Raw genomic sequence first — 21,640 nt, forward strand, 5'->3', positions numbered from 1 at the left:
TTTTGCCCTAAGGGCTTAGTCATGACAATTAAGCGATGGTGTCCAATCTTTGCATGATTTCAATTTGATCACAATACAGCATCTCAGTTTACACACTGTTGCTGTTCTGAATATGCCTTTATTAATTCAACATCTTTCCAGCACTTCTGCTTAGACTCCAGCCACAATTAGCCTCACACCTGTCAGATACAGGCCAGCATAGCCATGTATCCTCCCCACTTTTTTAAAATGTAGATAAATATTGCACAATATTTAAATTTTCCCTTGGTGTGAATTGCTCTGCCTGTGTTTCCAACTATATTCTGCCCTCTAATTTATGGACAGATAGAAACTTCAAGACAATCTCTGGCTTTCCATGACTGCCTTTCAAGATTCCTTCAATTCTCTACAGCCTGCACAGTTTCACTTAAAGTCACATAATTGGTTGCAAACTGAATTATATCTCAACTAATTGTACAAACTTCTGCAGTAGTGAAATAACATTTTGCAGTTTTGTACCATATTGTCCTTCTGCCATCTTTTAGCACTTTGTTCACCTGGGGTTATACAGGAGCATGTCCTGCAGCGTGGCTGACTAATACTTAAAGGAGTCCTCCTACAAATTTGTCTTGCAGCTTTGAATTTCAGTAGATGAACTGCTGGATATCTGATGGCTTGATGTGTCTAGCTGGTCAAATATCCTTTCTTGCTTTTTTTTTTTTTTTTTTTTTTTTGCTCATAGATGGCCAATCCACTTCTTTTGTTTCTATTTCTCTTGATGCTGTCCTCCCCCATTGTTTCTGTGGCAACAGTTTCTGAATGTAGTCATCCAAGAAGCATTCATTTTCTCAAATACTATACTTTTGAAATATACACTTCTAGACCACAGCTGTTATATAAAAGCTCAAGAATATTTCAGGTTGCAATAAAGAGTTCAGACATAAAAACTCTTTAAAGTCACATTCTTTATGCTTTAGCTGAAAGGAAAACTTATTCTTTATTCCCATTAATTTAGTTGCTAAGGAATGTTTACTTCTGAGGATCATGGAACCATAGAATCGCAGAATATCCGAGTTGGAAGGGACCCACAAGAATCATGGAGTCCAACCCCTGGCTCCACACAGGACCACCCAAAATCAATCCCTGTGTCTGAGAGCGCTGTCCAAACACTCCCTGAGCTCTGGCACTCAGGGCCGTGCCCACTGCCCTGGGCAGGCTGTTCCATGCCCATCACACTGTGGTGCAGACACTTTCCCTAATATCCAACCTGAAAAATGTATCATAATTTGATTTTATAGATATTAATGTATGTTTTTTTTATGGTGAAAGTATGTCTTTATGACCTAGGTCATCTTATGTATTATTAATTGTAATGCATCTCAATCTGCTGTGCTCCCATACATGAAAAGACAGGGTGGTACATGGCTAATGTAGACATAAACATCTTGAACGACTCATCCAGATTGCCACTGCAGTGCACAGAAGAAACACGTCGAGGAGATGATTCATCTCATCCCTAAGCAGACACCTTGAGCGGCTGATGTAAGCATCGACTCTACGGGTCAACTTTATTTTGGAAATGAGCGAGGCCGGGAGAGTCGGTCCTAGACTCGGTGAAACCTCGGAGTCATTAATCTAGAGACAGTACAAGGGAAGCAGAGAGAGACAGAAACACCCGGAAAAGCAAAACTTAAAGCGCCCAGACAGAGCCCCGACATCCCACCACTCCCCGCACACCGAGGCGCGACGCCCACGCCTCAGGCGGCCGAGGCCCCGCCCCGCGCATGCGTGCCCGGCGGCGCCCGGCGCGGCGGGAGCCGGCTCGGGGGCGGGGCCGGGCGGCGGGCCGGGAGGCGGCCGGCGACCCGGCGGCGCGAGGGCCCGGCGTGAGGCGGGGCGGGCTCGCGTGGGCGAGGCTGCGAGGCGCCGAGTCGTGAGTCGTTCGTACGGCCGTTGGGGGCCCGCCGGGCTGCGGGAGTCCCGCGGTGGGCGCCGGCGGGGGCGGTACGCTCTGCCCTCCCCATCCCCTCCTACTCCCGCTCGGCCCGGCCCGGCCCGGCCCCGCTCGGCGCTGTGATTGGGCGGAAGATGGCGCTGGGCGGATGGAAATCCTAATGACGGTCTCCAAAATCGCCTCCATCTGTACCATGGTGAGTGAGCGAGTGAGCGCTAAGGGACCGCACCGCTCGGAGGGGTCCGCGGGGCGGGCGGTGGGGCAGAGCCGCGCTCCGTGGGTGGGGATCGGGGGCGAGCGCAGTTAATCGGCTTTGGGAGGCTGCACCCAGGAGCAGGGCAGAGCTCGGGGGCTTTCCGACGGAGGCACTCAGGACAGGGTCTCCTCGGGAGCTGCCCGTGCCTGCCCATCCCGGCCAGCGGAGCCGCGTCCCGGTGCTGCGCGGGGCCGTCCCGTTGTGCGCCGTCCAGCAGCGCGCGCTGGGACGCGTGGGCACCGCGCCGCGTCCTGAGGGGCTCCGGGCTGCGGCGGCCCTTGCACTGCTGCCAAGGGGGAGGGAGGAGAGAGCGGAGGGGAAAAATAGCCTCTGCCGTCCTGGTTGTTCAGTTGCTGGATTGGCGTTATAACGTGCCATGATTTTGAGCAGTGGAAAATGCTGATGGGTGCGTTCTGGACGGTGATTTATGATTTTCATAAAGCTTACCGCAGAGAGGCTTCAGCGTCTCCAGCGGGCATTTCAGAGGTGGCCTGAGAGAATGTGGAGTGGATGCCTGTGGAGGTGGCTCAGGTGGCCGCCCACCGGCTGGAGCAGTGCTCTTTGCGACATGGGAGCTGACAGCTTCTCATCTGAACTCCAAGAGTCCGATTCCCTGAATGCAGGAGCTGTACGCCGAGGTCTTTGTATGGCCAAATGAAGGAACAGCAGTTTTCATTCTCTGGAGCGGTTAGATTTCAGACTAGGCTGTGATTGATCCTTGAGCCAGGACGCATTGATCCTTGAGCCTTTATCCACAGCTGCCTGCTGGACGTTCTGTCATCATAGACTCAGTGCCAGTCCCTTAATTTAGGCCCAGTATGGGACCTCATTTCTCTACTTGTAACATATGAAAGCTGTAGGTGTGGATCACCCAGGCATATGGTTGAAGATTTCCTGTGTGTGTGGTTGTTGGAAATGGTGTTTTGTCACTGGCGTACAAATCAGTACCTAAACCATTCTTTTCAACTAAAAACCTTACCATTAATTAAGTGTCTGTACCCATGAAACCAAAATTCTGATGTCAATGAGGTATTCTTTGTCCAATTGTAATTGTGTATGCTGAGGGGATAGATTCCAAGCATGAGATTTTTTCCTGTGCCTTTTCTGGTGCTTAAGCTTTAATGGTACTGTGTGAGAAAGGACAGCTGGCTCAGGATACCCCCTGTGAAAGTTTAGCAGTTCTTAATATAGGAATTGGCTGTTTCAGTGAAGGTAAAATGGAGAGGTACTTGATATTTACATTGAGAACAATGTGGTTATGGCCAGGAAGATCTTTTAAATGTTAAGAAAGTTATAATAATCATGTGTAAGCATTAATTTTGCAGAAACAAGATTATAAATGCTGAGTAAGGCTTTCTTTTTTTTTTTTTTTTCTTTTTCTTTTTCTGGCAATTTTTCTTAGTGACAAGCTACCATTTGATTAACTCTCAGACAATTTTATGAAGATTCTGAGAACATTTCCTTGCCTTTTCCCCATGCCTATTGGAAGAATTCTCAGGTTGATTCTCACCTTATGTCTGGCTAGTACAAAACCAGCAGCAGGCAGTTTTTGCCACAAGACAGTTTGTGCATTCACAAACCTAGCACATGTTGTGTGCTGGTGGCCTGTAACAGAGCTATCTGGAGCCATGCTGAATAATCTCTTCAATCGCAGTCCTTCATTTCATGACTTTCTTTTTTGTATCCAAATTCAAGTTTTCACTGCTGCTTACTCACTTAAATTTAATGCACCCTTTCCTCTGAAGCTCTGAATATTGGAAAGTAATAAACTGGATTTTCCAGCACTGGCCAATGGGGTATGGTGAAGAGTGATGTCAGAAAGGCCAATAGCGCCTTTTGAGGTGATGTTGCAGGAGCAGTAGACATTCTGTCTACAAAACGATTTTTTTTTTCTTAGTTCATGCTGCATCTATACTCCAGTGTTTATATCAGTAGTACTGCAGGTCGTCCTATTCTATCCCTTCAGGGTTCTTTGGATTTCTTTTCCCTGTATCATCGCTCCTGTGTTGTAGTAAGCCTTAATTACAAAGCTCGAGATTGCAGAAAAGGACTGGAAAACAACTTTGCTCTTGTGTGGCTTATGTACTGCACTGTTCTTTTTGCAAAATGGGTAAGGGCATGGGTGACTGAGTGGGTTGGTTTGTTTGTTTAAATGTCTTTGCAGTAGAAGTAGAACCTGGCATTTTACCCTCATCCATGCATTAAGCTGCAAAACAAGTCTTAGTTGTCTGAATGATAGGAGGTTTTATGCGTGGTTGGGAAGTGGTAAAATAATCTGTGCAACCTGCAACAAACATGTGCCCCAAGCTATACTCACATAAAATTAAGGCTGAATATAGTCCTTCTGACTTTGCTTCTGCTGTCTAGAGTCCAGCAAATGCTTCGCAGTCATAGAAAGGTATCAGGCCTTCTAGTGGCTGGAGTAGAGGGGATAGAAACTGCCTCTGTAGATTAAAAGCTATGGAGGTGTCCATCTCAGACGTACAGAAGGAAGTTATGATAGTAGAGCTGGTACTTGTTTTTCAGTGTTTCTTCTAGAAAGTGGTTGATTATGCTAGCACAACCTGAAAAACCATAATGAAATTTAAATGTGATGCTAATCCGCCAGCTGTAGTATTAGACATGAAAATCTTTTGCTTAATGTTTCAGGCATTTGTTTAACTGTTCCCTACTAGTTTAGCATCTCATATGCAGGGTCAGTGTACTTGGCTAGTATTACTGTAGAAAGTCTTCAGTGACTAATTGAGATTTCCAAAAATGCCATCAAACTCATAGTCTGCAGCTAAATGTAGATTTAATGATGCAGTAGTGTGTTCTGCCTGAGGAGTTTCTGTGTTTCTTACAGTAAAAAATTTTGGTTTTAGGTTTATTTTTGAATGCACCATGTGCGAGCACCAGTCATGCTGAATGGTTGCCTCCCATCCTTTTCCTGCTTCTCTCCTTACCCCCCAGTACTCTTCTGCCTGTTTCAGTCACATTTGACAAGAGCGAAGAGGTGTTGTAGATGCTAACATTAATACAAGCACATGGGGCTGGAGGCTGCTGAGGGGAAACAGGCAGAGTGCCCAGCTTAGGGAAGGCAGCAGTGCAACCTGCCACAGATGTCACAGTGGAGAGGTTTTATTAAACACTTAATTGCAGGCAGAGTTTATAGTAAACTTTGAGATAGGTGTGCGTGCATGGGCTTCGTTACTGCTCAGGGAACTATCTGTTTATAGTAGGTTTTTCAAACCTAATTGTGAAATCTGCACTTAATGTAAATTGATGCTTGCCAGGGTTTGAATTCAGACGGAATGGCTGTTATGTACTCACTCCTGTTCCTTTTGTTTGCACTCTACTCTCAACCACAAATTGTAATACTTAGACAGTAATCAATTAGCAGTTTTTACAGATTCTGCAGGAAAGCATAAGGAAGACTCGAGCTCAAAGGAGTGTTAATTGAGAGTTGCAGCAAGGAAAAACATTGCTTCAAAGTGAGGAGGTGGCAGAAAAGAAAGCAAGAAGGTGAGAGAGCTGACACAGGGAAAATAACAGCATTGTGGTGTTCCTTTATCCAGCTGACTGACTTGCTTATGTAGCAGGGCTGGCAAGGAGGAGCATGTGCTGTGGCTCAGCCACACCATTTCACTTTGGCATGGTGACCTGAATCTGCCATCATCAGTGGACTGGAGTGTTCTGGCGTGTGTTCTGTTTTCATGATTCTGTTGCAAGCGCACTTGGTTTTGGAGAAGTGTGTGTTAGACAGTTAGTTCAAGAGCCTATACCACTGCAGGGAGCTTCACTCATTGGTTGGAGTTGCAGTAAGGAGAATTTTTCATAATGATTGTGACACGATTGTGGCATTTGTCATCGTCATTTTTGTAGGTGCAAAATAGGTTGCTATTTTGCAACATGTTGCAATATAGTAATAAAAAAATAAAGCTACACATTTGCTGTTTAAAATGCTGGGTTTGGGGCAGTGCTTAAAATGCACCAATTACTTTGTACATGTTTGACTCTAAATGTAACTAAAAATTTACATAAAACAAATGTGAAATACAAGACATGAAGAAGAAAGCACTGAAACTGTGTAGCTGTAAAGCAATATTTGTCACAGCACAGAATTTCTTAGTTGGCTTACTTCTTAAATAATTTCAATCATATAATTGTGCCTGTGTCATTTGACTTACATGTGGACATTCATTTATCGGGTTCTAAGCACAGAGAAACAATGCAGTACCTGCTTGGACTCTAGTCTTGCCAACAGTGAATTTTTAGCTGTGTCAGTGGGACCAGCTGATCCCATTACTACACAGAGGTTGATTATTCAGATGATCACATATGTGGGCTTTGTTACTTTTTAAATTGGCAAAGCAAGTGATTTGCATCAAGACTTGTAGGAATGATTTTGTAAGAATGTGGAAGAAGGATGTCTGTCCCTTAATTAAGATTGTTTACATTTCTCTTGTGTATCTGTTGAAGGAAGGAAGAGTATACAAGGCCCATGTAGGGGTCAATTTTTGTTTTCCTGGTTTAGGAAGTTTCTAAAAGTAAAATGCTTTTAACAAACGTTGTATTTCAAATCAGATCTGTTTGATCTTTCAGTCTTAAAAAACATGAAGAAAACCCACTTACCCCTAGGTAAGTTTTGTAGCATGTAACCATAATGGTTTAGTGTATTAGCATAAATACATCAAAATCATGTATCAGTATAAATGTACCAGAGCAGAAGATTACTCTTACCATTTTTCATAACTTCAAGAAGTTTTAGTGAGCCTGTGAAAATAGGGAAAAAAGCATTTGTTTTCATGAAATGGCAATTTTTGTGGACTAAACGTGTATTTTAAACATTACATAGTGTGCTGTTTATTAATAAATGTGTTACTGTACTTTTTCTCCCTCTGTGTTGTGGGTGATTCGGTAAGTGTCTTTTTTGTTTGTTTTTTGAAGGTGAGTATAATGCTTCTAACTGCTTGTACTTTCTAGGCAGGGAAAGATTTCTCACGTCACCATCAAATCCTCTTTTTAAATTCATTTCACAGGCTTCCTGTCTGGTCCATGAGTATAATTCAATCTTCCACTGTAAGTCTGTGAAGGTAGTGCTTCTAAGGTCCTGCTTAGCAAGTGCCATGATGAGATGTGTTGTACTGCTGCTGGTAAAAGCCTTCTGATTAGAGGAAGTGGAAGCAAAATCACCAGCTATTGTAAACAGTGTTCTCTCAGGAATGTTCTGGAATTATAGAAGATAAATAAAACTGATACTGCTGACAGTATTTCTTTTGTTTTGTGGTATGATTTCCTTCAGTATTTCCTTCCGAGGGTAATTGACAAAATCTGTTTTGCATGGGGCAGCAGCTTGAGAAGAATTGCATCTTTCTGTGTTTTTTAGATCTATTCAGTGAAAGACCAACTAGAGAGCCCCGATTCATTGAGTCTCAGGTTCATATTTGTGAGTAATTTATCTTTGCCTTGAGTGCTCAAAACAGAAGGAAGTATGACTGTCTGTCCAGCTGCTGTGAATGAAAATACAACGTCTGTGCTCAGGCTCAAAAAGGTTGGTGTAGTAGCAAATGTAGTAGCAAAAAGCAAATGTGAAGGTAATTTTGTGCTGTACTGTTGTCATCTTTGCCCGTGCAGGGATGCTTCATTTTGTGCTCACTAAGAAAACATTCCCTTTGAGCTGCATGCAATTGGAGTACACAGGACTGCATCTTAAGCCAATTAGTGAAGAAAAATAAGACTACGAGTATTTCAAAAGTATGAAACTATCCAAACTAGATCATGAAGTTGTGCCTTACTAAAGCATGCTCTTTTGCAGATAAATGAACACTGAGTATCACTGAAGCACACTCAGCATATTTCACTTCTTCTTGGGCCAGAAACAATATCCTAAGAAATGTTTTTTCATTTTGGTTGCATTTGAAATAACAGATATAGTTTATATTTGATTTAATATAGCTATGCTGTTTGTTTTAAGGCTTGTTTCTATAATTACACAGAAAAAATACAACTTTACATATTCTAATAAAAGGTGATTTGAAGAGTGGAGTTTTGTATTTCGTCTTTCATGTAAGATTCCATCAGTCACAGTGCACTAATTGATATAGGCTATGGAATTGTGAATTGAATGCCTTCAGTTGTGGCACAGATAAGGAAATGTCTTCAAATACTTCTGAGGGGAAAGTGAAAGCTCTATTATAAATGAATACTTATGCTCTGATTTTTATTTTTACAATTTGTAAGTAAATTAATTTTATAGCTGTAATGTTTTCTTCTTGTTGAGGAAAACATTATTTCTGGATACTGAATTTCTCACTTTTAATGCCCTTCAGTCACTATGATGCATTTTTCTTCAAGCTCACTAACGTGTAGCTAAGTATTTGAAATATTTGAGAAATTTGGCTTACATTTGTGTATGTAACATTAGTTATGTCAGACACCTTCAGTCTGTGTTGTTTCTTGGGAAGGTGAAGGGCATTGCAGGGAAGTGTATTGTGTTAAGGGAAAAAGACATCTACAGAACTTAGGCAAATACCAATTTTATTGTAAGAAATTTCTTTTTGAAATTATTATTATTTTTTACTAAGGAAATTTGCGACTCAGTAAGATAAAGATTAAAACTGCTGAAAAGATGGCCTTCTGTGTTATCAACTGATTTTTCATCTAGGAAGGGATAGATCAGTAGAACTAACACCAGTTTAATCTTCAAAGCATGTTAGGCTGGTTGAGTCAAGTCAGTGTAAGAGAAATGCTGTCTGCTAGATTGGATGATAACAACAAGGCAGGACACTTCAAAAGCACTATTGTTTGCCTGCTTGCTGATTTGTTTTTAGACAGTATTGTCATGTAGGATAGCTATTTTTTTCATTTGTATTTCTACCTTTAAAAGTGTTAGGTACCTTTACATTATTTCTAGCTTAGGTGAGGTGTGTGTGCTTCTAAATTGATTCTTCCAGCCATTCAAATTTTACCATATGTTAGTTTGCATCTTTGAGTCGTTAGCTGTTAGTTGGTCACAGGAGTATTAATTGTATGTATGGTGCCCCAGCAGTGAGACCACTGGGGCAGCAAGAAAAGGCAATAATAAACGTGAAAATAATAGTTAGCAAAACTATTGCTTCAGCAAGGTGGGTGACTTTTCACAGTGCCTTCATAGTGACGTAGTGCAGTTTATCTTTGCAATTGTCAGCCAGTACACACAGAACTTAAAATTTGTTTCACTATGTAATTGGCTTCTTCCCTATCTGTTGTAGTTCTTTGTTCTACATGGAAATAATCACAGAGTTTAAGAGGTCAATATTTTGGTATTTTCAAACATCCGTTATATCATGGTGTTATTTTGCATACGATCTCTTAACAAGGGCTTCAAATGGTCTGATTCAGATGAAGCTAGTTAAGTTATGGTGTTACTTCCTCTTCCAGTGGTCAACTGTAGGACACCAAGATAGGTGCATGTTAAGATTTCGTGTTCTTACATGCCTTACTTGCTGAAGATTTCACTGTAAAGCTGTGTTGTGTGTAGTGTTCTGTATGCCTGTATAAGTGTCACTGTCTTGGAAGGCGGGTGATGTGAAGCAGTGTTTGGTGATGTGTAGGTGTTTATAGGTGCTGACATGATGATATATAGGTGGTGATACAAAGATACGAATACAATGCAAAAAATGGGTAAATACCAGTAGTACTGCATTATTCGCTTTTACTGCTTACTTGTTTTTGACATCTTTTGTGCCTCTGAAACAGACTGCCTGGGCAGTAGCAGTTTGAGCACTGGCACAGGCTGCCCAGAGGCTGTGGAATCACCTACCTGGAGATCTTGCAAAGGCACCTGGATGTGGCCCTGGGCACCCTGCTCTGGGTGTCCCTGCTGGAGCAGGGCTTGGGCCAGGCGGACCCAGAGGCCGCTCCACTCCCAACCATGCTGTGATTCTGTTTGCTCCTACTTCTGGGTTCACATAGGGAAACCAGCCCTGGGGTGTACTAACTGAAGTTGGTGTTCCCATCTCTCATCGGCACAATGTCAAAGCTAAGCTGCTCTGTGGGAGACTGAGTGTCTGTTGTATCGATTGCTCAGTGCACCGCAAAAAGTAGAGGATCATTTTTGGGATTTTCCTGCGTCCCAGTTAGATGGCAGAGGAAGAGCTTTTATAACTCTGCCACAGACATCTTTGAGTGAAATCTCCTGATCCCAACTCTAGTCTTTCATGGCAGACGTAACGAGGTATGACTCTTCTTGTGCTTTATTCCTCTGCTGACCTCTTGTCCAAAAGATCTTATGATACTGCAGTAGTTGGTACCGCAGCGCTTCCCCTCTGCATCTGTATTTGCAAAATGGGAGGATCAGCTGGGGCTGATAGTGCTTACCACAATAGTTCCCTAGAAACCTTTCAGAGGGAGGGATACTTAGATATTACAATAGTTGTTATGTGTCAGATGTGAGCGTGTGGTTTAACATATTTTCAAGCTCCTGCTGCATACTGTATCCTGCCTCTGCAACTAACACACTGTGCCCAGTATAAATTATTTATTTGTGGGAAGGAGTAACATCCTTTATGACAGACAAAAGGAAAGCTGTAGAGGGAAGTCTAAGTAGCTTTGAGGGTTTTGTATTGGTTTAAAACATCCGTGCTGCTTTGTACTGATAAAACATTCATAAACAACTGCATTGAAATTAGTAATGTCATCCTCTGAAATTCATGTGAAAGTCTGAACATTGAATGAAATAGCCTTGAATAATGAGAGAACTGTATTGTTAATATACGCATATCTTAGCATATTTTACTTACTAGGGGGATATTTACTGTGCTAGAAATCTAAATATAATGTTCTGGTCTGTACAAACAGAAACATCTTGTGTCTTGGTCACAATATTCTCCCTTCCAAAGCTAGAATAAAGTAGCCACTCCACCCTTTGAAAACAGATAATTTCCTAAAAACCTGTTCTAGAATTCATTTATTTTTTTATGAAGTAGAGATTTGAGCAATAGGATAAATGGCCTCCTCAATTCCTTTTTTTCTGATTTGTTTGTAAATAATGTCCACCTTGCCAGAACTCAAGGGTGGATTTCAGTAAGGCTGCAAAACCAGGCATTCAGTAGCCACAGAGTGCTGTAATCTCAAATGAGATCTTATATCCCTTTTCCTTACCACTAACATTGCCATTTGAGAGCAGCTGTGAAATCTTAAGAGCTATTTTTAATGCTGTTTATGATTTTGGTTCAGTTTTATTGCTACAAAGTCCGTGGCCATTTGCTACATCTTTAATGTAAGGAAAGATATAGTTGGGAAGGAGTCACACCTGTTTTTAAGATTCTTTGCTGTGTAGTATGTGCTATTTTTTTAATTATTAGGCCTGAGTTGTTGCTGAGGAAGCTGTGCTTTGAAACTAATAAACACAGTACATCAAAACAGTTTAATTCCATTAAAAAATACGTAAAAATGATGCAACTTGAGATGTTTTTGAACAGAGAACGTCTCTGGAACCCTGTATCTCTAGGGCATTTTGGATTATATTTAAGTAACTTTCTGGTGGTGAAAGAGTGCTAGATGCTCTTACTGTAAGCATGTAAGTATTATGTTATGGCACAGAAGACTTGCTGGGTGACCTGTCTGCTTTTGGATCTGTATGAAATGGCTTTGTGGCCAATCTAAACATCCTGAGAGAACAGAACTCAAAGGACTGGTTTTCCTGCATTCATGGCTAATACTATCTTGCCTGTGTGCTTGCCTTTGGATTAAGAAACAGGCTAATTAAACATGTTTAGTTAATTTGCCATGTATGATTGATGGATTGGATCACAAACTCCTGCTGCCTCCACCCTTCAGGCTACCGGCAGGAGAGTGTTTCATCCATTCTCTCCAGTTTCTTTTTGTTTTCCTATGTCCTGACTAGAGGGATTGCTTCAGCATGCCTAAATTCAGCAAAACCTGAGTCTCACAACCTGAGATCTAAATTTACAGGTCTGGTGTTAACAAGGTCTACAGCTGTGACCAGTAATTGTGTGTGTGTGTGTGTGTGTGTGTGTGTTTAGTCAAAGTAAATCAACAATTGCTTGGGGATAAATGCCTTTGACAGAACTAACTGTACAGTATATGTATGTGAGAATCAAGATTGAAATGTCATGTGAAATGCGTAATTATACCTCAGTACACTGTTCTGACAAAACATTTGGTTCTTGAAGAGTGGCTTGTTTCCTCAGATGTGTGCTGTGGTCAGACTCATACTTGTGACTGTGTTATAGATGCCTGCAATGTGTATGAGTTGCCACTTCTAGCTGTACATGCTTGTCTTATAATCTTTGGAGGAAAGGCATTTACCTTTACAAAAAAAACCTCACTTATTTTTTTTTTTTTTTTCTCAACTAGTTAACCTCACTGTGTGCATAGTTGCAACATTAATATTTTACTGCTTTTGATTTCCTAGGGCGCCAATGCCTCAGCTTTGGAGAAAGAGATTGGTCCAGAACAATTTCCAGTCAATGAACACTATTTTGGTTTAGTTAATGTAAGTTTCAGTTCATAATTCTATTGCTTTGAAATGTTGTAGCTGGATTGGTTAGATCACAAGATTGCCCCTGAGTGAGTAGTTAAAAAGCTGAATGATGCAGTCGTTGAATATACATTTTGAAATGTATTTAAATATTCAGCATATTTGTTAAAATATCTCAATGAAATAATAGTTGAAATTGAGCTAATCATTTATTTCATTTCACTTTTTACAGGGTAATTAGGAAACCACTTCCTTGCAATTAAACTGTGACTGTTAAAAAAAATAAAAAGCTATTTAGAATATACGGTTTGTAGTTGGTAATATGCCAGCTTAAGTAGATAAATACAGTACAGGAAAAAACCTGTGAAACTGTTGGTGATATTAAGTCTTCACATCTGCCATTTTTATTGAGATGTTAAAAAATACTGAGCCTGAAGGGGGCAGCAAGTGTGGAATATCATATGAAATGGTTCAATTTGATGATTAGTGTTCAGGAATAATTTAAAATTTAATTTCTGGTGTTACCCATGGAAAATGTATCTTGTTAGAAATTGTATGATTCTGTCTGAAATTAATTATTAAATATTTTATTCGGGGATACTTTGGAAAGTACATACAAAAACAAGGTTGATTTAACATGATCTGTCATCTTGCTTTTTATAGTGAAACTAATTACTTGTAATGCTGTCCTGCTACTACAACACATATCTCTGCCTCTACGTTCTTAGTACTGACATGGTTTAGGAGTCTAAAATCCTGGTATATGCTGTACAGTCATTAAACAGTCTTACTGATAAGCTGACTTAGATGCAGCTCAGCTGTCATGACTTAAATTAGTCATTTTTTCCATTCTCGTGGAAGTTGAAATAGTGCATCGTTTCTCTTAAAAGAGAAGTATGACCGAAGGATGAGCAGATGGTGAGGTGGATTTTGAACTGGCTGAGCGACTGGGTTTAGAGGGCATTGGTCAGTGGCACAGAGTCTGGTTGAAGGCCAGTAAAGAACAGAATACCCTAGGGATAGATACTGGATGTATCATGTTTAATGTCTTCGTTAACAATCTGGATGATGGGATAGAGCTCACCATTATTAATGCACAGATGACGTGAAACTGAGGGAAATGCTGACTCGCTAGAGAGCCGTGCAGCCATCCACAGGAACTTCAACAGATCTGGAGAGGGCCTGACAGGAACCTCATGGAGGCTTTGGGCAGGGTCCTTTTCCAGGCATGTGCTGGGGGCACCCAGATGGAAAGTGACACTCTTGAAAAAGGCCTGGAGTTCTTGGTGGACACCGAGTTGAACTTGAACCAGCAAAGGCAAAGAAGGCCATTGGTATTCTTGGCTTTATTAGGCAGAGCACAGCCAGCAAACCAAGACCCTCCTCATCTACTTCGGTGAGGTGGGAGCTGGAGCACTCCGTCCACTTCGGGAGCCTCTATGGTGCCAAGAGGACAGATTGACTTAGCACTGGGCAATTTTGATAGGACAAAAGGCAGCAGGGACGCACTGTCTGGCACACAGGAGTGTGAGAGAGAAGTGTCTGGGAGTGTCCAGAGAGGCCTAGGCAGGCTGAAGCAGTGGACCTGCTTTGTTCTTGACTCTGAACAAAGCCATGTGCACATGGGTTGTGTCAGCCCTCACTGTCAATACAAGCTGGGGATGAAAGGATTGAGCGCAGGACTTCAGAGTGCTGGTGGATGGCAAGCTGGACATGAGACAGCAGTGTGCCCTCGCAGCCCAGAAGGACAACCACATCCTGGGCTGCATCCAAAGCAGCATGGCCAGCAGGGAGAGGGAGTGATCCTGACCAGCTACACTGTGTTGGTGAGGCCTCACCTCGAGTACTGCGTCCAGATGTGGAGTTCTCAGTGCAGGAGAGACATGGAGCTGTTGGAGTGCATCCAGAGGGGGCCCACAAAAGTAATCTGAGAAATGAAGACCTGATAACAGCCTTTCAGTATATGAGAAATGAAGACCTGATAACAGCCTTTAGTATATGAAGGGGAGCTATAAGAAAGAAGGAGACAGACTCATTAAAAGGGTCATGTCTGTCTTTTTATTAATTATTCTTGCTGTCCTTTTATTAATTTATTTCAGTGCATTTTGAGTGTTTTGTAAGCTGTATATCATATTTCTTTTTTTTTCTTTTCAATTTTTTAATATAAACAGTTTCCTTGCTAGCTTTCTGATTAAATTGCATAGTACTCATGTTTGTCACTGAACTGGGAGAGAGCTGAAAAGAGGAGCTTTCCTTTTACTCCAAAGATATAAAGTCTTTTGTCCTTTTTCTCTCTTGATAGAACCTGTTCTTAATGAATTGTGAATGGGAGAGTTTTCTTATAATTTCATGCCTCTATTTGCTAATATTTCATATAAAACATAAATAAGAACATTATTTTCATATGTTAGAGGAGGTGTGTAGTAGGTATGTGCTTCAATTTGCTGTCTGAGTGACTGCTGCTGAAAGGTTAGATTACTTGCTGACAGCCTTATAAAGAATTTTGTCACTTTGTGTTAGATAATGGGTTTTACTGCAGGAGGGCTGTATAAAATGTGTGAGTCGCCACTGACAATTCACGTTGCCTTCACAGAAGTGATTGGGGAAGTTTGTCACATTGGGATGGGTTAGAGACAGCATCAGTGATAGCAGGACTTGAGGGAAGCTGTGCCTAGGCCCTGGAAAGAGTCTGGGGAAGAGGAATGCGCAGTGTTCTGACAAAAGGAATTGTGGATGCTCTTAGAACTGTCTCTGTTTGTACCATTTCAATTCAGTGACCTACCTCATTAATAATACCCCTGGTCAGTTCTTTTCCTTCCCATCTCTGTTTGAGACGGACCTCTGACATAGCTTCATATTCTCAATAAGCCACGATTCACTGTTTTAAGAAAACTCCAGAAAGACAGGCCTGTCACCTAAAATGAGAACTGAAAACTGAAAAGAGCAGGTTAAAGGAGTTACTTCTGACGTTGATCACAGCTAATAAGATGTGGAGAAACCAATTTCTGAAGTGTCTGAGAAGGTCTCTTCTCACAGTACAAAGTCATGCTGTACCTATTCTGTACTCTTGTGGCTAGATGAATAGATGTGATATATGGATAGCTATTTTTACCTGGGCAGCTGTGAAATTGGTGGAATTTGTTTTGAGCCAAGTTAATGCATAATTCTGTTAATAAATTTACAGGAAGATAAAATTATCGTGTTGATCAAATTCACTGTTTTTTTTTGTTGTTGTTGTATTTGCACACAACATACTTCTTAATCTATGGTAAGGCGTATTTCTGTTTTGTGATCTTAAAAGTAAAGAAGAAATGACTTACAGAAAATTTGCCCATGTGGATTTTTTTGTGCTTTGGATTAAATGTTGTTCCCCCACAGTAATACAGTGCAAACTAATAAATCTCTATCTTATTTTTATAGTTTGGGAATACATGCTACTGCAATTCAGTTCTTCAGGCACTTTATTTTTGTCGTCCATTTCGAGACAAAGTCTTAGCATACAAGAGTCAACCAAGAAAAAAAGAGAATCTCCTTACATGCTTAGCTGACCTCTTCCACAGTATAGCCACCCAGAAGAAAAAAGTTGGAGTTATACCTCCCAAGAAATTTATAACAAGATTACGAAAAGAAAATGGTAACTTCTTTTTTTTTTTCTCCTGTGTAATATAGCAAGTATGACTTGGTTCTGAAGTTGAAATAGTGGCATATGTACATATTACGGATGGAAAGTGTTCTTTGCACTGTAGTGTAAAGTAGAGGTAACCTTAGAATAAGAGTGTAACCTTGGAGCTGTCCAGAAAGAATCATCATGTCTCTTTGTGTATAACTGAGTCTTCTGTCAGTGTCTACTTCTGAAATTGCATGCTAGTTTTGTCTAAGAACTGTATTTTTATAATCAGAATTCACTCTAAAGCTTTTATTTTGTTCTTAAAAGATTGTTACGCTTTGAATGCGGTGAGCAGTCTGCCAAATTGACTGTATGGAACGCACATCGAGGCATCCTTGCCATAATCTAGCTTAAAATCCTATAAATCTTAAGTTGTTAATTTTTTTTTTTTTTTGCATTACTTATCTTGGTCTACTTTTTAAGTAATTAATGCATTTTAAAATCAGTAAGTAGTTTTATCTAACTTCTTAATGTAATAAATACCCCACATTTTAAGAGTTTTCCAGAGATTTTAAACATTTTATGTTTCTTATCCAAAAAAAAGAGATTCTTATCTCTAACCTGTGCAGAATAGGAAACTCATTCAGTTCTGCAGTGAGTTTACTTGAATGTCTTTGCATTTCAATGCATTTGTAGAAATAATCCATTATTCTTTCACTATTTAATCAATGAATGTTAACTATGTAGAGAATGGTTCAAATGGAAACTAGAAAGTAGATCACAGGAACTGTTACTTTTTTTTTTAATAAAGTTGCTTGTAATGCTCAGTTATTTAATGACATTCAAATTCTAAGCAAGAGAAGGCAATTGGAAAGTATTCTGTAGAGAGATCAGATGTGAAAGTTCACCTCTTGTTTCCTTTTTTTGTCTCTTGATGATACTCTTACCTCTTCTATAGAATTAAATGGGTAATTTTTTCTGAGCAGTGATAACATGGATATCATATATGCTTTTACTTGCTTATTGTAAAGGTAAACAATTTGGAGCTTTAGAGAAGAGTTAGTTGACGAAAGTATCAGATAGGTTGGCACTGCATACCTAAATTCTGTTCCAGTAAGCATCCAGCTGTACCAGGGCAATAACTGAAAACATAATCTCCACGTATTCCACATTACAATGCTGCTATTCAGTCTTTGTTTTCTAAGCCTGAATCCAACATACATCTATTAATTACCTTGAAGCTTGACTGGCTGGGAAGCAGCTTGAGGTCAGCTGAAGGTATACTGTTATGTTTGCTTAAATTTCTTCTACTCATAAAATGAACCAACTGAGCAGATAGCCCTAAGAGATCTGTTATGTGGCATGGTGAAGAATCTCTGGAGTGTTTAACCTCAGGAGACTTGCAGCCTTGATGTACTTGATTAAATAAAGATTTTGTAGGTGGTTAGATTCAGAGTTGAACTTTTCCTTTTCAAAAATAGTGTTGTAGGTGTTCATTAAATAAGATATTTGATTCATATGCTTGGCTGCTTCATTGCAGCTCTCCAGATGATACAGATTAGCATTACCTTCTCCTTAACTTGCTAGTAATTCAGGTTTTTATTTATTTCAGTTTGAAGTTTATTTCTGGATGCAATCAAATGAATGATGGCAAAGCTATGAAGTAGTCCCTGTATGCACTTCTAAACTTAAACTTCACTGAGGATTTTTTTTTATGTTCATCTTTCCAATCCTGGAAACTATCCCTCCAGTGAAGGCCTGCCTATTTTAGTCTCTTAATGTTCTTGCACTAAAAGGAAATTGGAAGTTATAGTTTTTTGCAATTGGAGCAATTGCTAAGATGATATTAGCTCATTATATAGAATGGTTTTCAAATTGGCAGATAAATTTCCGTGCTAAGAACCCCTGGTCAGAAAGGGAAAAGTAACTGTTAATAAATTAAGTTCAGTACCGTTAGTTTTTCTTAGTCCCATAAATAAGGATTTGTCGAACCAGATGATGTCTCAAGTTATTGAAGTCCACTGAAATATGTGCCAGTGATACTATTTGCTGTCAGCTGAGTGAATCCTGTGACAATTTAGAAATGTCAACAAACCACTGTTTGTGCATACTTTTATTATACATTATATATTATCCAGAAACAGTTGTTCAGGTCTTTTAAAGATGAATCTGTTTATTACTTGAAGACCTAATTTGAAGTCTGTTCTTGCCTTGCCTAGATATTTAGGCAGGTTTGACATGACTCCTACAAGTACTGCCTTACCTAACGAGATCTGAGAAAAGTAATAGTTGCTTATATCAGTATCTTTAAGTTCATCTTGCTTTTATTTCTGGTTCTGATGGCAGTGCACTCTTGATAGAGTAATGATGAACTTAAAGCCCTAAAAGTGAAAATAAATGTTCAAAGCATTCCCTTGCTTGTTTGTGTTAATCATGTCATAGAACATAGAAACCACTGAAATATTTCCAGTTCTGAGTTCATTTGTGAAAATATCAACGTCTGCCATTTGAAATGTCCTTTATTATCCAAGACATTGGTCTAAGCTTGTCAGAAGTACAATACCCCTGTTGGAGATCCAAATCCTTATGGACTGGCTTCTGGAGTGTGGTCCAAGGCAAGCTATAAAATTTCAGGCGGCACTGTATGTGCACCAGTGTTTCAGTAGCAGAGTAATGGCCAAGTTTTCTTGCAGAATAGCTTACTTTTCTGGTAATTCTCATCAGCTATTTACAAGAATGTAAGCTATGTCTTTCTCCACCCCTGAGAATTGTTGGCTTAATAAATGAAGTCCTGATTTTGGTGGTGCTTTGTCACAAATGATTCAAACCTGAAACAAAGACTAATTTTGAAATTTTCCTCTTTTAAAAAAACTTGTTTATAGTATAACACTAATCAATTCATTTTAAAAAATATCCTGTTTTTTTTTTTTAATCTTATAGAACTTTTTGATAACTACATGCAGCAGGATGCACATGAGTTCTTAAACTACCTATTAAATACAATTGCGGATATCTTGCAAGAGGAAAGAAAACAAGAGAAGCAAAATGGTCGCTTACCCAATGGCAATATTGATAACGAAAATAACAGCCCACCAGACCCAACGTGGGTTCATGAAATCTTTCAGGGAACGTTAACAAATGAAACCAGATGTCTTACGTGTGAAACTGTAAGTCCGTATCTCCTTCATAAAGCAAATTCTTCACATTACAGAACTTCGTTTCATGATTCATTTGTCTCAACAGACTAGCAGATTAGATTCATTTCTTTCCTCAGAAATCTTATATTTGTATGAACGATTTTGTTTTTAATTTGCAAATGAGAAATTTCCAGCAGCAGATGCATGATTTGTATAAAAAAGATATTGATCAATATTAGGAAGATGCCCAGTTGAATTTTGTTTGTGTAGTCATAATCAACTTCAAAATTTAGATTAGAGAAGTCTAAGTTGATATATTTGTAGGAGCAATGAAGCCTGCTGCACAGGGATGGGGAGTTTTTCTCCAAAGTGATGTCTTAAAGACTTAATGTCATATTTAGTCATGCATTCCAGAAATAAACATTCTGAATCAGTTTCCATAGACTTCTGGTTTTGAAATTTAAATCCATTGAAATCATGACACTGTTGTTTCCTCTTAAGAATTTCTGTGGACAGACATTTCTCTTACTGGACCCTGAGAAATAAGCTTCATTTTTGAGTGAGCTGTGCTAAAATTTTCTTGGAGAATAGTTCTACTGTAAAAGAAATGAGCTATTTTGGAGAAAAACTTATAATTGAATTTTACCTGCTTCAGAAAAAGCAGCACAATATGAAAATTACAGTAATTCTCTCATGGTCTGTGCCTTAGATATTGTAAAAAGCAAAATGACTATATTTTTTGTGTGACTCTCTATACCTATTTGCCTTAATTACATAATGCACATATTTCAGCATTGGAAAGGAGGAATTAGACGAAAACTATATACTTCATATGTATTTTTTCTGTCTTCTAGAAATATCATCTCTTTGATGTGAAAAAGAAAATCAACAAAAAAGTTTCCTAATGTGATGTGTAATGCAACTGCAGACTTCAATAGATCCTGATATTTTGAGTAATTTAAGTGGTGATTTCTGCCTACCACCTTTTATTTCTGATTTCTCCTCCCTAGTTATTACTTCACGGCAACTGCAAATTACTTTTCTTTAGTTCTTATACTGATTTTTTTTCTATTTATTTATCATAAAATATGTCTTTAGTTTAGTCTCTTAATAGGACTGATGTCATTACCATTCCTCACTGTGGCATCATGAATTATTCCTGTCAGGATTTTGATCTACGTGCAGTTTTAACACAATCTAAAAATGCTGAAGCATTCTTTGCCAGCATTATTTTGTTAGTTACTGTACCTATCACAATTCTGAGCTTTCCTAATACTGCTTAGTTCTGTGTTTCTGTTAGCTGTTGCTAACATAATGGGATATGCCACATCTGTTCAAAGCTGGCTAGTTGAATTTTAAAGAATATCACAGGCAGAAATTTTCTAATAATTATTTACTGATATGTTAGGACTTCTATATTCCTGCCCCTAATAATCTGGAATAATAATCTACTAATCATATCAGCTTCTGTCTGATTAAAACATTAGTGACCTGAAAATAGGCACTTAAAAAGAAACACATTTAGACATAGCATGTATGTAATACTACGTGACTATACACGGTGAACACATATGACTACTTTAATGCTTATTGAAGATGTTGGCGTTTAGATGTTGAAGTGTAACTTAAAATGCTATGTAGCAGGTTGTGCAGCAAGAAGTGAATTAGTGCTTTGTAATGATAATAACCTTAGTAGTTTGTTTTTTTACTTAAATGTGGAATTTAATGCATACTGAAATATATTTTGTTTTTCTATTTTACTTCCAAATAGGAATGATCATCTTCTAACTGTTCAAAACAGTGCAGTCTTTCTAAAAACCAACACAGCAAGATTTCATTGTAATTTTGGTTGTCCTGATTATAGAAAAGAGTTTCTTTCCAGGATGCACGGACTCATTAGCCCTTTTATTTAACTGCCTATTCTAGAAATTTATCCTCAATTTAAACATGGAATATAGTGGAATATAAAAAACATTGATTTGTCTTGGATCAAGTTACACTATAAACAAGTTAGAAATCTGATTGTAAATTATCTTTATGTTCTCTAGATGTGATATCCTGTCATGATTCCTTCCCCTTCTCTGGTAAAAATATATAAAGTATGACTGTGTGAATATTACCTTTTTATTGTGGATAGTCGATGGAAAAAAATATGTAAAAGTTCATAGATTTTACAGCATTGTCCTCAAAATTTCAGGAAGTTGTATCAGAGAACCAGAAAATAATGTTATTGACAGAGGGG

The 21,640-nt window shown here is 39.3% G+C and overlaps 1 protein-coding gene across 5 annotated transcripts in view; it reads left to right on the forward strand.

The window, feature by feature from the left end:
- The first annotated feature begins 1,769 nt into the window (after positions 1-1,769).
- USP12 (ubiquitin specific peptidase 12) overlaps positions 1,770-21,640 on the forward strand; it is a 35,207-nt gene continuing 15,336 nt past the window's right edge. The window contains exons 1-5 of one of the 5 annotated variants that reach the window (XM_085216122.1): positions 2,208-5,693; positions 7,211-7,722; positions 12,589-12,669; positions 16,075-16,288; positions 19,202-19,428. In XM_085216122.1, coding sequence (XP_085072248.1) covers positions 7,663-7,722; positions 12,589-12,669; positions 16,075-16,288; positions 19,202-19,428 — 582 coding nt within the window. In that variant the 5' untranslated portion in view covers positions 2,208-5,693; positions 7,211-7,662. Of the gene's footprint in view, positions 2,130-2,204; positions 7,723-12,588; positions 12,670-16,074; positions 16,289-19,201; positions 19,429-21,640 lie in introns of those variants that run through there. The other 4 variants (XM_085216123.1, XM_085216121.1, XM_085216124.1 and 1 more) reach the window with 4 other exon arrangements.

The sequence above is a fragment of the Meleagris gallopavo genome, chromosome 1, assembly GCF_905368555.1.
Source record: "Meleagris gallopavo chromosome 1, MGAL_WU_HG_1.1, whole genome shotgun sequence".
Taxonomy (NCBI): domain Eukaryota; kingdom Metazoa; phylum Chordata; class Aves; order Galliformes; family Phasianidae; genus Meleagris; species Meleagris gallopavo.